Below are 16,416 nucleotides of genomic sequence, written 5' to 3' on the forward strand. Positions count from 1 at the left end.
TCAGACCTTCATGTTAAATCCATCTGAGTCCGTCCGTCCGTATATATTGCCAATCAATCAATTAATCATTTAGTCAGTCCGTCAGTCCCTTAGTCAGTCAATCACTTACTCCGTCAGCTAGTCAGTCATTCTATCAATCAACTGGCCACCTTGTAGAGTTAAAAGCTGGCGTTTCGAGCGTTAGCCCTTCGTTCGTCAGAGCCATTTACTCTGATGAAGGGCTAACGCTCAAAATGTCAGCTTTTAACTCTTTACGGTGGCCAATTTACAATTTCAACTTAGTTGATACAACCAAATTACCTTGTTACCCCCACCGACGCAGGACCACAGTTTCTTTAGAAACTTATCTCCTTTATTCTATAATTTACGCTTCTAGTAAGGCTATCAGTGGGTCCATCTTGCTTGTCAATCAGTTGGTCAGTCAGTTCGTCCACCGGTCAATCAGTCCGTTTAGGAGTCTGTCGTTTCGTTTGTCCGTAAATCAGCTGGTCCATCCGCTTGTCTCTATGTCAGACTTTGTCCAGGTGGCTCCTCAGACTTATCTGATTATAATATGATCCTCTTTTTTAACTGCTTCCCACATGTGGTCTTTTTTAGATCCTCCAAAATTTAGCCAATCATGTCCTCTTTACAAAGGAGAAACACATGGAACCTTTTAACGGTTTCCTTCAAGCAAACTTCGATAAGGCGAGAAAGTAAGTGGGCCAAAGTGATCCGTTTTCAGTTATCATTGCTTAATAGTGACCCTTTTTCGGTTTCCAAGTACTGAGAACAGAACTTGTGACCTTAATAATTTCCTCTCGATTGTTTTGGGGGAAATTTATGAGAAAAAACTTTGTAAGTAAACTCCAGACGTTGCTGAGGTATTGAAAACCATAAGATGCGCTTACTTGATTATGTCTACTTCTTGATATGGAAAGGGTTACGAAGAACTTGATGTCGATGTCGATGTTGATGTTGATGCATGATACTGAAATTCTAAACGTTTGAGGAATTTTTCCCCGGTCTACGTTATTTTAATTGTCTTGGCTTTGACATAGATTAGATACGTATGATGTGCGATCCTCGCAGTAGATAGCGCTATTTAAAGCCTGATTTTTTTCAGGTCTGATTTTTGCTATTGCTTAAATAGCGCTCTCTACTGCGAGGATCGTGCATCATATGTATCTAATACCGCAGTACAAAATATATGAACTTCATATATTTCATTGTTCATTGCATCTCACATAGATTAGACTTAATGATAAGTACTATATTTTTGTGAAAGATTTCAAGGGTGAGTAAATCAGTAACGAACTTGTCATTTGCCACGTCCTTTTAACAGTGAAAAAGTGTACCCGAGAAGGCCTTGGGAACATTTTGTAACATATATAATCCGAAGCTTTTGGTGCCTCCTGGAGTTTAGCAAAGATTAACGTGAAACCTCAACCTAAACTTCAAAATTATGGACTTGGCAAAGCTGCACAAGAAAAAAAAAAAAAAATACAACCAACTGTTAAAGCAGTCTCCATTCTCAGTGAGATTAGTTGTCCTGATATGGTACTGTTTTTATTTTCAGATTTTTTAACGCCATTTCGTCAAAGTGTCCTTCAAAGAGAGAGGAGGACAGCACAAGTTATTCTTTTATTAGCGATAGTAGTGTGTTGAGTCTACACAAACTCTTGTGGGATCATCAGGAAAAGATTGGAACTTATCTTGCCACGAAGAGGTTAGCGGTTATTTCCCAGGTGTTGAATGTTGAATGCTTAGAAAAGACACCCTATTGGAAATTGTATTTTTACTTCATCAGTTCGTAGAAGTTACCAACAAAAGAACATTTGTCACCTTCAATGGGGAGTTTAAGAAACGACGACGACGGTGACGCCGTGGACAACGTTGATTAAAAAATGAACTTATATTCTATCTACAAATCTTGCGATACTCTTAAGTCATTTAGTTTGGTTGCTCACTGTAAAAACTCGAAATTGAATTAGGAACACAGTATTAAATAAGACAGAAATTTAAAATATTTGGAAATTGTTAATTGATCCAATACAAAATTCTCCAAACTAACATCATAAAAAATGTTTGGTAGCCTGTTAGGAGAATTAATTTGGATATATCAACAAAGTTGAAATGGTAAATTGGCCACCGTAACGATTACAAAAGCTGACGTTTCGAGCGTTAGCCCTTCGTCGGAGCGAATAGAGGAATTGTGGGTTGTGTGTGCTTTTAAAGGCAGAAAATGGAGCTACGTTATTAGGTTAAGGGAGCTACGTTATTAGGTTAATGGAGCTACGTTATTAGGTTAATGGAGCTACGTTATTACGTTATTACGTTGTTAGGAGAATTACTAAGATCCACTGATCACGAGTGGGTAAATGTTTTACCCACTGATCACGAGTTTGCTCATCAGTGGAGTGGGAACCCATTTTCATGGGATCCCATACATCAACACCAAGGGAAGCCACAAAGGTTGCTAGTGAAACTACTGGTTAATATATTTAATACTATACAAACGAATTACTAAGATCTTGTTTGTCTCTTTCAGTGAATTCAAGACCTTTGGTAGAAGACCTTTTGAGAAAATGTCCACTCTGCTGGCTCACCTTGGACCACCTGATCAGCAGAAAAATCATTTTTCGCATCTGTAAGTTTAAACGTTTTGCAATAACTTATCCGCTCAATAACGATTTATCCGTTCGATAGCTTTTTCCGCCGTCTATAGAACTGAGCCCTGAATTGCAAGTTTTAGACTCCCAATTGAAAAGCGCTGTGACGTCAGTGGAGAAGACGCTGTTTACATTTTATGCATTGTTTATGCCCAGCATACATTTTATGCATTGTTTATGTCAATGTTTATCTTTTCTTTGTTTTGTTTTTTTCAGGCGGTGGCAGGATGGAACTCGTTTTGAAGAGTTTATGGCGCGTCACGCCGAAGAGAGCCGGGACGATTTACAAGCCATGAAAAGTTTAAACGTGTTTTATCAAGTACGTCTAGACTTTTTGTACAATAAATGTTTTTGCGATGACGGTCCATGCTTACAAAGTTTGTGGAAATTCTAAGCGCGTGTTGTGATTTCAGTTCTAAACTGTACCATGTTAGGCAGAAAATTTTCACTACCATGACGATTAGTGCAAAGTCGTTCATCTTGCTTTAAAACTTGTTTGGAACTGCGTTCTAAGCCTGAAAAGTTGTGTTCAAATTTTTAAGTAAGTTTTGTTCTTAAATTCGAACCTTGTTTCAGCCAAACGAATAAAGGGGGTAAGTTAAGAAACTGTGGTACTGCGTCGGTGGTATTAACAAAGTAATGTTGGTTTTATCAAATGAGTTGATGAATTGACCACCGAAAAAGTTTCAAAACTGATTGTGGCTAGATTGTGCTCAACCTGTGATCGACTTGTACAACAACGTTGAAGGAAAAAACTCGTGGTTAAATAAACTTGCAAACTACAAATGAATTACCAATGATATGTTATAGATTGTGCCGCTGGTATTAAAAGGTTTCCAATAGTTTGGTTTTAGTAGAACACATGGTTAAGGCTTATGTGATTTCTTTTCATTCAAGGGTGGCAAGTCAAAAAGTGGACATCCTGTGTTCTACTATATCGCCAGACGATTCAGGTATTGTGCAAACAAGCCTTTTAAGAGCTTCATTTTTAAATCCCGGTAAAGGAACGCAGAACACATGCTTGGACGCCATGCTGTCCTCGATTTCTCGCCATGAATAGCTGAAGAAGACCAAACTTAATGATAAGTGATATGTTTTTGTTTTGAATTTCAGAGGAGACCAAATTACTGACGAACTTCTCATTTACCACGCCCTAATAACACTGGAAAGCTGCATCGAAAGACCCTGGGAGCTAGTTGTAGACTTCACCCATACAACTTTAGAAAACAGGTTTAGTGTAAGTGGAAAGATTGATCTCCTTTTGCTGCCAAACCGTTATAAGATAACGGTTAATTTTCTTATTTCTTTGATAGATTTTTGTTAAAGCTTTTTTTTCAACGACCAGAGGTTGTGAAAGTAGATGATATGATAGGGTGTGTGGAAACTGGTTTAAGTGTTTTTTTTTGTTACTAAAGTGACAGCCAGGAGTCATCTCTCGCTGCATTCTTTCGCTAACTAGAACACTGTGTAGATTGAAACCTTCTTTCAAGTAATTTTGAATGTCAAATACGAAAGGAAAATCTCATATTCCTTGTTGTAGTTCGTCTGCTTTCGGTCTATTTCTTACCGTTGAATGATCTGTTTCAGCCGTCCACTGTGTTAAAACTTTTAACAGTCGTACCCGATGGAGCGGTGAAGAATCTCCGAGCAACGTACTTGTATAACTGCAGCAGTTCACTGAGGCAATATGCCAAGTACAACGAACGTCACTTGTCTCCTTTGAAGGTAATTATTTCTTGCTTTTACATACGACCCAGAAGAGTCACTACCATCTAATTTCTCTTTACAATATCACACCAGAATCACACATTAAGGTCACAAGAATAAAGTATCACCAACTCAAGAAGTTAATGATCGTCAAACAAATTCTCCTTATCAGCTCCTTAGGAAATGTATAGAGAACGGTGTGGAGAATATCCCTACTGATGTTAGGGTGTAAAGGGTTAAATGGCAGACAAAGGGTTGTGAGGAAGAGAACATAGACTGAGAGAAGGACAGGTAGTTTAGGAAGGAAACACAGAAATTTTGAATGACCAGTTAGAAATTACAGAAGATTCTAGCTTGCAGAGCAGGCGTAATTGTGGCGAGCGAGTGCCGAGTATTTTCTTAGCGAAAATCATGGCCGTCATCTTTGATTTTGATGGAAGCGGAAGGCTGGGGAGAGAGAGAAATTTGCACCAAGGGGGTGAGCGACAGTGAAAAAAATAAGGAGGGGGTGAGGGTGGGGGAGTGACTATTACTATTTTCGCCCCTTCCCACCCCCTTCCCCTACGTTCGACTCTAACTCTAAATTAAACATGGACGGTTGAATAAACGATCGCGCGCTTCTTAACGTTCACTCGCCCAAGTAAGACACCTGTACTGCAGGCTGAAAAGATGCTTGTGCACGTGTGTGCTATTAATATTCTTGTTTCAAGAACACATTCAACTCGTTGATGCACTACATCCGGAGAACTGTCCAGTACTCTTGCTATGTTTAAAGTAGATGATTGTTTTCTCGTAAGATTTTTTGCACAAAATGATAGTTCTGTGACCTCATATGATGTGCTGTGCACTATGATGAGTTGGTGGTTGTACCTGAGCCTGTAGTGTGTCACCAGGCATCAATTTAGCTATTAAGCTACAGCTTCATCCATTAAAAACCATTTTTTATCTTTCTTGTGCATATGTTGGTAAGTGTATCTATTTCCTTACAGGGTCGTTCTGTAGTTCGGGTTTGTGAGTCTCTAAGTAAACTACACGAGTACATTAGTTCGAGTGAACTCAAGTTACCAAGTTCCACTGTGTCCCTCGAGGAAGACTTAAAGGTAAGCAATTATTGTACACCGTTTGCAGCTATCTTCTACTGATTGTCAAAGCAATACGGGATTGCTTTGGTCTTACTCTGCTTCGCTCTTTGATTTGGGCGAGGAAACTCGCGCCATGTTTTCGTCCAATCAGATACCATGTACGACTTGGTAAGCCGCGTTTTCCCGCGCCTCGGACAGGACGTTTTTTTTTTCTATTAAACTTCTTAATGGTTCCTTGTGATATTCTCCGTTATTCTGATTGGCGGTTATGTTTGTTAGTACAAAGGTTTTTGACATACCCTGCATTGTATTTTACATTCACAAAAGTTTTTTTTTTTGTTTGTTTTACAGGTTTTTCACGCTTTCAGGGTGTCGAGCAGGAGCAATGTTTTAGTCAAGGTAATAAATCTCTGTATTACAATAGTTGGCAAACTAAGAATCCATAACCATGTATAGGTCACTTAGCAAATTTGTTTTATCGCTTGTTTAGGTTGGCCCCACATCAGTGCAGATCACCACCCCAGAGAGACATAGAGTGTTGGGTTATTCAAGCATCCTTAATGATGTGTATTATGCCTCCGAAGTTAAGGGGGTAAGTGGGATCAAGGACAATGTCGGGCCAAGAAAGAACTCTTTCCTGACTTTTCTCGCTGACTGATAGAAGTGATAGCTTTTTATAATCCAACCTTCATTTCTCTTTCTTTATCAGGCCACTGTGGAGGATGAGAACCTCTGTCTGTTAAAACTGGCAAATGTTGGTCCAGGAATTCTTCTGATGAGTAATGACAGTGAACAGATTGTTCAAGCTGTTACGCACGTTAAGACCAGATGGCAGCTCTCACAACCCGTATGTAGTACTCTCTATTATTAGTTTATAAAATTCGCGCCAAATTTTCAACCAATCAGAAACAAAACTCAAATCAAGCGGGACTTGATTGCTCGCTTTTTCCCGCGTTTACTGGTAGTTCGAGCTCCAACTGGCTGCTTGTAATAGTTTCCTTTATTCTGGTTGGCTGTGGTGATTACTATGGTTTTCGTCTCGCGACAATTAATTGAAAAACGTTGTAATAATGAGTTTAAAATAAACTGCGAGTTAATTCACTTTTCCCGTAATCCTAAAATCAGTTCTGCAGGTAACCAGCAAAAAATTTCTTTTTAGTTAGATTAAGCACCACGAAAGCGGCGAACGCTGAACGTCGGCTAGCCGTTTGTCGTTTTCCGTCCGCGATGTTCGTCTGTTTAAGCTTCCCGGCGACACGGCAGAACAAATGTTCTCGGTCGCCATTCACTGCGACTAGAAATAATGGATACAGAGAAGTAATGTATTTTCCGCTTTAATTTGAACTCTATTAGCTTTACAAGCAGTTCATATAGAAGTAAGATGATAAACGAAGCTTAGCTATAAAAGCAAGCCATCAAAATGTAGAAATAGTCGGTAAAAATGGGCTGCAAATACTCACGTTTTCGCGTTGCCTTCAAACGGGAAAAATGTCCTCCTCGAGTAGAAACGGCGGCCGGCAAACGGGAAACGCGGGAAATGTCAGGTCACGTGACCCTCTGCCGTTCGTGGGAAAAAATACGTGGTGCTTAATCTCTCTATTAACGTTACAAACGGCTGAGGGCAGGCAGTGTTGAGTTCAATTTTAGCCGATCGACGTGTGTTTTTAACTTCATTCTATACCTCTTTGTTGTTGTTATAGTTGTTTTCGATGTTGTTCAGTACATTTTGATTATTTCCGTTTACTCTTTTCAGGATTCATCCACAACTACGAGTAAGAAGATCAAGCCCAAAGATGTCCCAGGAACGTTGCTGAACATGGTAATACATTGTGTACAATTGTGGGAAAATTTGGAAAAGTCTACATATGCTTTTGTCCTCTCTTGTGTTTTGTGTACTCCCTATCACGTAACATGCACAGTCGCTGTAGAAAATGACTTTGAGATGAATTTGGTTGCGTTTTCTTCCAATTGTAGGCTTTGTTGAATCTTGGTACATCAGATCCCAGCCTTCGCTTGGCTGCCTACAACCTGTTGTGTTCTGTAACAAAGTCGTTCAACTTGAAAATCGAGGAAAGACTTCTGGAAGGAACAGGTAACATCAGTATGCATGTTCTCCATACTGTTCTCTATACATTTCCTAAGGTGCTGACGTGGAGAATTGGTTTAATAATCAAGAGCTTCTTTAGTTGGTGATCAATTTCTTTATTCTCATGACCTTTACCTGTGATTCAGGCGTCAACGGGTTAAGGTGTTTGCTTGTTCTAACCACACCCAAGAAAAGAATCGTTGCTGATATTTTCCTTCAACCAAGTTAACTTCGTCAAAAGAAAATCTTGAAAGTTTTGTTGTGGTACAAGGAAAATGCTCAAGTCATCATATCGATTGAAACTAAGATTACGTCAAGAGCTTTATAGTTTCCGATTTTGCGATGCAACGAGTGTCAACATCATTCTATCTCTCAGGTCTGTGCATCCCTGCAAACAATACACTGTTCATAGTTGGAATCAGTGAAAAACTTGCTGCTAGAGAACCACAGCTGACTCTTGAGGTTAGAGAAGGATACATTTCTTGTTTTTCTGGCGTTCCTCCTTCTCTTCAATGGTGGGCGCGTTGTAGTTATAGCGAGGGGTCTGGGATCGAGCAGCAGGCGGGGTCATTATATTGTGTTCTGGGATTACACTTAACCCCCATATTGCCCCTCTCCATCCAGGAGGGTAAATGGGTTATCAGTAACCTCTTAATGAAAAATTGACGAATTTCTTTGCTATTTTTTTTTGGGGGGGGGGGGTGGAGTGAGGAGTGGCAACAAACACTTACACGACTAGTTCTAAGGAAACGGTTCCTTTGTTTCCCAAAAATCTCAACTCTTGACGCAGCTGTCATCGTTATTCATGTCAGGTCTTTAACTATGAAATTGCTTGTCAATAAATCTATTGATCGCTATTTGGTTTTTGCACTCATCTTATCAGTTTTCTTCTCTTCTCTTCCTTACTTACAGTTCCTTGAAGAGTGCATTGCGGGTTTTGTGAAGTCAGATTATGAACTGAAACATTTGTGTCTGGAATACATGGCACCTTGGCTACCAAACCTTGCAAGGTTTGTTATCGTGACGGTAGCGTGTTATTGAATAGGACATACATGGCGTCTGTTATTGTTTTATCTCTTTAAAATTTTGTCTGGAGTTGAGGTAGCAACAACTTTAGGCTTGTGTTGGCTAGTTTAAGTGTATTGTTGATGATTAAAATAACAAAAGCTTGGTCATCAAAACATGGTATAGTTTTCGGATCTCGACGCCTTCCTACAGGTATTTTGTCTTTTTTAGATTTTGCCGGTTCCCAGCGGATGATCCACAGAAAGTGAAAATGACCCGTATCCTTGAAGAACTGATAAATCTAACGGTGAAAGAAAAAGGAGTAAGTAGTCTGACAGTTCTTAATTTTTTTCCCGCGAAAAGTCTACGTATCAAATAACAATAGATCCCGTGGTGCCGTGCGCGTGGTCAGTAATACATCACAGGTGTCAAAATGTGGTAAGAAAACAAAGTGGCACTGATGTTCTTTAAATACAGTATTGACGTCCTCTGTGATCTATCACGGTACAGACCCAAAGCAAAATGCCATCTTTTTCGTATGATAAAAAAGGAAAAAAGGAAAAAATGCTGTTAGTGGTGACGTCATCTATGCGTCTATCCTCCAATAGATCATAAGTAAGAGCCAATCAAATTGCGGGTTTAATTCAGCTGATAATTCACATAAAATTTGATAGTTGGTGAAGATTATCCTTTTACTTTTGCAACATCGTTAGAAGATGAAATAAACTTGTTTTGACAAAAAAATCACAAAATTTTGCTTGAAATACGAAAAAGCCAAATGTAAACATTATTTCCGAGTCCAAGAAATTTCGCTATATTCCAGACCGTTTTTTTGTTGTTGTGAAAACGAGTTTATTTTAATGAGAATAACAAACAATTTTCATATCAAAGACTCTGCAATCACAAGTATCTCGGCAAATAGTCTGTTGTATATACTGTCATGTTTTCCGCGTCTATACTTTCCGCGTATAAACTGTCGTGTTTTCCTTGTCAAGAAGAGATTTACAATTGCCACCGCGAGTTTCATAGTTGGGGTACTTTTGGTGTGAATTTCGATCGGTTGAGAAAATAAGGAAAACACTTTAGCCAACTCATTTATTAACCTTAAATGTCTCCGTTGATGGCGTGTAAATGGTAGCGTGGCCGAGTGGTCTAAGGCGCTGGTTTTAGGCACCAGTCATTTCGATGGCGTGGGTTCGAATCCCACCGCTGCCAACATAGTTGCACTTTTTACATAAGTTTTCTGTACCAATCGCTTAACGTAGTGAAGCAAAACCAATGCATGCAATCATTGATTACTACCGAGACTTTAAATATTAAGTTATTCTGACAAAGTTATTACTTCTCTGTTCTAGACCATGTATCCCTCCGTTCAAGCGACAATTTGGGGAAATGTGGGTAAAGTAACCGAGTTACTGGATACAGTCCTTGACTGCTTCATTAAGGTATTTTCGCTTGTTTCTTTTTGCTTATGACTCTCTCTCTCTCTTTTTCTTTTAAATTTGATGAATCAGGGATTTTATAGGTAAACGTTTTTGTCAGACTCCAATGATAACTTTTCATAACACGAGTTATTTATGCACGCCCCCCCGGTTAGCTCAATTGGATAGGGCGCCGGATTGTGTTGTGCGGGACGAATAAACCGTAGACCCCGTCTCCTGCAGGGTTAGGGGTAGGAGACGTTAATTTCCCATGCACGAGATTACTGTGTGGTGGATGTCCTCCCCTGGGGTGGGATGGGTGGGGTTTACTGGGCCTGCAGTAATTGTCGCAAACTGTTGCGGTGTCCCCGCCTGTCGGCGAATCTAATAAATTAAGTATCAGTGAGATATACAAACTTGGTAACATAAAGATTGGGAGGTTTTCGACCGATAGTCGATGCGAGGCAGACATTTATGTTCTTCATTAAAAAAATGTCTTTTAAGTCTCTTTTGTAGCGACAAATGAATCTACCCACAAAAAATGGTGGTTGTCTTGAAGGTCTATAATTTGGATATATCAACAAAGTTGAAATGGTAAATTGGCCACCGTAACGATTACAAAAGCTGACGTTTCGACGAAGGGCTAACGCTCGAAACGTCAGCTTTTGTAATCGTTACGGTGGCCAATTTACCATTTCAACTTTGTTGATATATCCAAATTATTTCGTTACTCCCACCGACGCAGCCCCAAACAGTTTCTTTCGAAACTAACAGCCTTTATTCATTTGAAACTCTCTATCTTGGAAACCCGCAATACATACATTGCTCTCAATAATTCTGAATACTAGGTACACCTAAAAGGCATGAAATGTGGAAACAGCCTAAAGCAAATTGTCAAGGAACCACAGTTCCTTTTTATGATTTGCTTTGGTCAACTCCAATTCCGTTTTTTTGGGAGGGGGTGGGGGTGGGGGGTGAAGAGGGGAGCTAGCGAGGAAATATCGGTCAATATCCCTTTTCTAGCAAATGCGTTCCTACCCCTCCCCTCCCTTGGTCCGACAACGGTCAATTTATAACAAGATAAGGTTATCGTCGGGTTACGGGAGCGGTGGGTGCGCAATTTAATAGACACTGATGTTGATCCTGTTGTACAAGAGGTCACGCTGTGATACTTTGAATTTCCTGCCCAATTGTTTCAAGCGTACATGGTCCAAACATCTTTTGATTTTCTCTGTCTTATTGGATGCGTCTTAATGATTTTGTTATCTTTCAGGCCAGTGCCACAGGAGGGCTGGGTTCTGTAAAGGCAGAAGTGATGGCAGATACTGCAGTGGCTTTGGCGTCAGCTAATGTGCAAATTGTGTCACGCAAGGTTATTGGAAGGCTCGACTCGGTAATGCATTCTCCTTCGGTGACTTGACTTGGTCATTGTAGATATGAAAACTCGACGTAAACTATTTGTCAGAACCGGCTTACTAGACTTTTCCATCCGTAAATAGAACAGGCTGTTCTGATAAATGACAGAAATGGTTCTAGCGATTTGGTTGAATTTGTCCCCTAGTTCCATCCCAGGAGCGGACAGGGGGACAAATTCAATCAAATCGCCCTGAGGATGACTCAGTTTTCTCGTCTTCACGTGGGCTACTCTAGGAAGAGGCCAGAGTTTTGACTACAAAATATCGCAGACACCGACAATAGCCAATTTCAAAACTGCTAGTTAATGAAAACGCCTGAGACTGCGCATGGCGTGCGCGTGTTCATAATTATAGAGTGGACTTCTACTATCTATGTACATTGGTAAAAACGAATTCTTGTTGTTCAACCAGACCGTCTAAATGAAAAGATACCGTGGTAAAAATTATAGGATTATTTGTTATTGATCAGGGTTTGTCTTCAGAAGGCTGAGTATCCAGTTTCCTCTAAAGCGTTATTTTCCACCCGTATTGTTCTCAGTTAATCAGCAAGACCTTCATTTCTCCCACCGTCCGTCTTGAACAACACCTCATGTGGGACGATATTGCTATCTTGACAAGATATCTGCTTATGCTTTCCTTCAACGACTGTCTTGACGGTAAGGAACTTCTTTTGATAGCAGTAGTTTGTCTTGCATCCGTTCCCTAACCCAAATAGAGAAATTTTTAATGGAATGTCAGAAGTAGTCCAGTATTATATTGGTTTTTACTTTGCACCGCCATGCGATTTTTCTAGAAAATTGAAATAAAAAGTGGAATAATGTTGGCAGCGATGGGATTCGAACCCACGCCATCGAAATGACTGGTGCCTTAAACCAGCGCCTTAGACCACTCGGCCACGCTACCATTTACACGCTATTCGGGGTAGCATTTTAGTATAACAAAAAACAACCTTCATTTCTGTAAACAACCATTTTATTTTTGGTTTTATGCCACTCGATAAAAAAATCGCTCTGATGTCCCTCGTTCCTTATTTGTTTGTTTGTTTGTTTGGTTATAGTTGCCAGTCATATCCCATACTTGTTTCACCTCGTTACTCTTCTCGTCTCCACCGGTCCGCCAACCATCCGAGCCTCAATTCATGGCTTGGTCATTAACATCATCCAGTCTCTCTGTACATGTTCTTGTATCAAGTTCAGTGGTGAGTGCATAAAACTTAGTATTTGAATAATCAATGGCCTCTATTTTGTGTGACAATATGCTGGGATTTTGTCCTGAGACATTATCTCTTCGGAAAAGCTTAAACAACCAGAGCTTAGGGAAGCATTGTTTTAATGTTTAAGGACAAATAGAACAATTCATGATCGGTTGGCTAAAGTAACTAGGGATTGCGCTGTGTTGCTTTCCTTCGCCCTGTGATTAGGCCAGAGAATAAGTGCCACTTTCTCAACCAGGCAGATTCAAAAATAAAACCAATCGCGACTTGGTCACCAGTATTTATGCTGTGCTCGATGTAGTTTACTTGTTTTCAGCTCTCATTCACTCCTTGCGATATAGTCCTCAGCTCTGACAGGCTGTTTTCGTTTTAGGACACTAAATTGAAATGCGCTTAAAGAGATTGACTCGCTTGGGACAATTGTTTACCTTAGTTTCTTCCGAAAAGCAAACAGCATTGGCTTGTCTAAGGATAAATGAACAAACACGGAGGCCAAATGGAGGCTGCTGTGTCGTTGTCACTAAAATGCTTTCTTTCAGAGCGCAAGGAATTTAACAAATCAACAGTGGTTTAGCGCGGTCTGTACTCTTATCGACAACTAAAACTTACTAATGTCTCGTACGACATCCCCAACGTGGAAGTTAATCTCTTCTTCCGTACAAACACAATGAACTTGAAATTGTGATGGAGAATTAATAACGTCAGACATGACGTTGAAAATTGGTTGAGATCGCTTTTGGAATACCACTGGAATATTCCTCAGTCTTAGCAGGACTTCATGCGCGTGGGCCATTTGAATAAATTCAGGGCAGACGGAAAGATTGGTTAAGATATATAGCAGGATATTTCTCTGTTCTATACAGTAAATTATTATTTATTGAGCTTCTACCTGAATTTGTTTTCTTAGACGAAACTCACCGGCTTCTTCGTATGCGGCTAGCCGAGCTGTCGTCGCCCAAGTTTTATCTTCTTTTTGGTAAGTGACCAAGACAGAATTTCTCCTTACAATATCAATACAATATCAAGCTTACAAGTGATGAGAATAAAGAAAAATATCAATTAGGGGATTATTAGTTGATCCAATACCAAATTCTCCGAGCTGAAGTCATAAGAATTGTATGGCAGAAAGTAAGGAGAATTACTATTTAGATCTGGGAATGAAAGGTTAACTAGCAAAGAGATGATAAAAGTCGAGGAATTCATCAGCAAGAGGGCGTTACCTTGATTTGATATCAAATTCTCCTAAAGTGTGGCAATTTTAAGACGGACTTTTTTTTTCTTTTTTTGTTTTTAATTACATGCCAACTAATCATTTCGCTCTCAACTAAAGGCATCTCAAAAGTGAAGACACCAGCTGTTAAGGCTTTTAAAGCAACCTACCAACGCAGATACACGCTGAGGGACTGGGAAGGAGAATCACTGAGCATGACCGCCATGGAAACAGTTACTGACCTTTTACTCGAAATAATGGAGGTAACTCATCATCTCACATCTTTTTGCGAAAGCAAGTAAGACTCAACGTTTGGCTTATTCAACTTCTTAAAGAGTTTTAAATGGGCATGTAAACGAGGGGGCTTATATCCTTGGGGGCTTATATCATTGGGGGCTTATATCCATGGGGGGCTTATATCCATGGGGGGGGCTTATATCCATGGGGGGGCTTATATCCATGGGGGGCTTATATCCATGGGGGGCTTATATCCATGGGGGGGGGGCTTATATCCAAGGGAGCTTATAACTGGAACGAAAAAACTTTTCGAAACAATCTACAGCACTGAAGAACGTATTTCATATACTGTTTTGTTTTCTGAAGCTTTAATAACCGGAATGAAAAAGTGTTAATTATACGAAGTCAGATATCAAAGTGGTTTTAGCAAATTTGTTGTTGCGGAAAATTTTTCTCAGCTACGTAGGCGTGGTTTTTTTTTATCTCATAATAATATCTCCTACTTTTTTAATCTCATAATAAACGAGGTACCTAACTCGTGAATCAATCACTGCAAGCGTTATTCTGATTCAACATTTTTCATGTAAACTTTTCTTTATTTTACAGAGTTGCATGAAGGACATCACGGAATGCACATGGCTCAAGAAGTGGACAGAACTTGCTTCAAAGTGAGTGCTATTTTCATCAAGAAAGTTCTGAGTCCTCTTCGGTTAAGCAGTTTTGCAAACGCGCCCAGCCTTGTCCATGTGTGAATTTAAAAAGAAAGTGAATTGGCAGCGGTGGGATTCGAACCCACGCCATCGATATGACTGGTGCCTAAAACCAGCGCCTTAGACCAGTCGGCCACGCTACCTCTTACTTGCACTAATGTTATTTTCCATTACTCATATATTTATCTCGTTCCATCTTACAGGTTCGCGTTTGATTTTAACCCCGCTCTGCAGCCTCGTTCTATTGTGGTTCTTGGTTGTATCAGCAAAGAAGCGAACGATAGACTTGTGCAGAAACTGTTACAAGTGTTGATCATGGTAAGAGCGTCGTCGACTGAATTTTATTTCAGCAATATTTTGAAGATATTTTAGATAAGAAGGTAAGCACAATTGAATGCTTCCGCTGATATGTAACTTGTTCCTTTCCTCAGGCTCTGAGCTCATATAATGACCTGGTGTTGATAGAGGCGGCGCTCATGTGTCTCTCTAGGCTTCAGGTGATTCTTAGTAAGGTGAGTTGAGTCATGCATAACAAATCTTTGTCAGACTCTGCTAGAAATCCCACAGATAGCAGAGCTTATTTAAGGCTTTTAATGCCAAAAGATTGACCCACTTATGCCTGAAATTTCTTAGCCTATTTCAAATCTGTTGACGATTGGTCAGTGTGTCTATGTATCTATGTTTCTGTTTGTCTGTTTCTCTATCTTTCTGTTGATAGCCGTCGGGCTTTCTGTCTTTATTTTTATGTCAGCTGGTCAGTCGTCGGAGTTGGTGTGATTGTCTGTCTGTCTGTCTTCTGTTTGGGTCTGTCTGTCTGTCGGTCGGTCTGGCTGTCAGTCAGTCAGCTAGTTAACTAGCCAGTCAGTCAGTCAGTCAGTCAGCCAGTCAGCCAGTCAGCCAGTCAGCCATGTATTCAATTTTGTTTGTCTTGTTATCATCTGCTTGTGTCTCACTCTCTGTCTGTCTGGCAGCCAGGCAGTTGGACAGTCACGTCCAGTTTGTTTGTCTCTCACTCTTTGTCTGTCCGTCTGTCTGTTTGTCTTCGTGTTTGTCAGTCATTCAGTCTGTTTGTCGTTATGTCTGCTGTCTGACTCCCTTACTCTCTGTCTGTCGGCCTGTCGCATCATCTCATTTTGTCTGTTTTTATGACATTTTTTGTGACACGCTAGTCAGTGTATATTCTTGTTTGCAGGACTCCATGTTCCACAAGGCATTCTTCTGGATTGCTGTAGCTGTGCTTCAGGTGAAGGCACTGAAATTGTTTATGACCTGTTAAATCTTTATATAGCTCACTCTTAATTCTTTCGTGTTCATTTTTCATTTCAGCTGTCAGAACTGTCTCTGTATCCTTGTGGTTTGGCACTTTTGGAGCAGAGCCTCATATCACTCGAAACACATGGTGCCTTCGAATCAGAGGTTCGTAAAATAATAGGGATGTAATCGTGAGTTCTGCCGCCAGAGACTCCTCGTCTTTTCCCCATGCTTGTATCAAATCTAGAGATTATTTTTATAAAAAGTTTAAAAAATACTATATTGGCAGCGGTGGGATTCGAACCCACGCCATCGAAATGACTGGTGCCTTAAACCAGCGCCTTAGACCACTCGGCCACGCTACCATCTACGCATTAAAAGAGATGACACCTTTGTTTAAGACATGACTTGGCTTACACTTTGTCCTT

General features: G+C 40.2%; 1 protein-coding gene and 4 non-coding genes across 6 annotated transcripts in view; 2 read left to right on the forward strand and 3 right to left on the reverse strand.

Annotated features, from left to right (window-relative positions):
* The window catches only part of LOC111336852 (neurofibromin), a 47,602-nt gene that overhangs the window by 25,077 nt on the left and 6,109 nt on the right, over window positions 1–16,416 (forward strand). For both annotated transcript variants that reach the window (XM_088742642.1, XM_088742643.1), the window contains exons 41-67: window positions 598–695; window positions 1,559–1,708; window positions 2,531–2,629; window positions 2,868–2,970; window positions 3,549–3,604; window positions 3,765–3,888; window positions 4,239–4,376; window positions 5,348–5,458; window positions 5,792–5,839; window positions 5,931–6,032; window positions 6,150–6,287; window positions 7,194–7,259; window positions 7,415–7,532; window positions 7,903–7,988; window positions 8,439–8,536; window positions 8,763–8,853; window positions 9,887–9,976; window positions 11,226–11,345; window positions 11,906–12,023; window positions 12,425–12,565; window positions 13,488–13,556; window positions 13,911–14,053; window positions 14,634–14,695; window positions 14,941–15,055; window positions 15,169–15,249; window positions 15,930–15,980; window positions 16,064–16,153. In XM_088742642.1, coding sequence (XP_088598768.1) covers window positions 598–695; window positions 1,559–1,708; window positions 2,531–2,629; window positions 2,868–2,970; window positions 3,549–3,604; window positions 3,765–3,888; window positions 4,239–4,376; window positions 5,348–5,458; window positions 5,792–5,839; window positions 5,931–6,032; window positions 6,150–6,287; window positions 7,194–7,259; window positions 7,415–7,532; window positions 7,903–7,988; window positions 8,439–8,536; window positions 8,763–8,853; window positions 9,887–9,976; window positions 11,226–11,345; window positions 11,906–12,023; window positions 12,425–12,565; window positions 13,488–13,556; window positions 13,911–14,053; window positions 14,634–14,695; window positions 14,941–15,055; window positions 15,169–15,249; window positions 15,930–15,980; window positions 16,064–16,153 — 2,706 coding nt within the window. The remainder of the gene's footprint in view (window positions 1–597; window positions 696–1,558; window positions 1,709–2,530; window positions 2,630–2,867; window positions 2,971–3,548; window positions 3,605–3,764; window positions 3,889–4,238; window positions 4,377–5,347; window positions 5,459–5,791; window positions 5,840–5,930; window positions 6,033–6,149; window positions 6,288–7,193; window positions 7,260–7,414; window positions 7,533–7,902; window positions 7,989–8,438; window positions 8,537–8,762; window positions 8,854–9,886; window positions 9,977–11,225; window positions 11,346–11,905; window positions 12,024–12,424; window positions 12,566–13,487; window positions 13,557–13,910; window positions 14,054–14,633; window positions 14,696–14,940; window positions 15,056–15,168; window positions 15,250–15,929; window positions 15,981–16,063; window positions 16,154–16,416) is intronic.
* On the forward strand, window positions 9,665–9,746 carry Trnal-uag (transfer RNA leucine (anticodon UAG)). Its single transcript has one exon. It is a non-coding gene; the product is annotated as a tRNA-Leu (tRNA).
* Window positions 12,189–12,270, reverse strand: Trnal-aag (transfer RNA leucine (anticodon AAG)). The gene has a single exon. It is a non-coding gene; the product is annotated as a tRNA-Leu (tRNA).
* Window positions 14,799–14,880, reverse strand: Trnal-uag (transfer RNA leucine (anticodon UAG)). The gene has a single exon. It is a non-coding gene; the product is annotated as a tRNA-Leu (tRNA).
* Window positions 16,272–16,353, reverse strand: Trnal-aag (transfer RNA leucine (anticodon AAG)). The gene has a single exon. It is a non-coding gene; the product is annotated as a tRNA-Leu (tRNA).

Source organism: Stylophora pistillata, chromosome 13 (assembly GCF_964205215.1).
Source record: "Stylophora pistillata chromosome 13, jaStyPist1.2, whole genome shotgun sequence".
NCBI classification, from domain to species: domain Eukaryota; kingdom Metazoa; phylum Cnidaria; class Anthozoa; order Scleractinia; family Pocilloporidae; genus Stylophora; species Stylophora pistillata.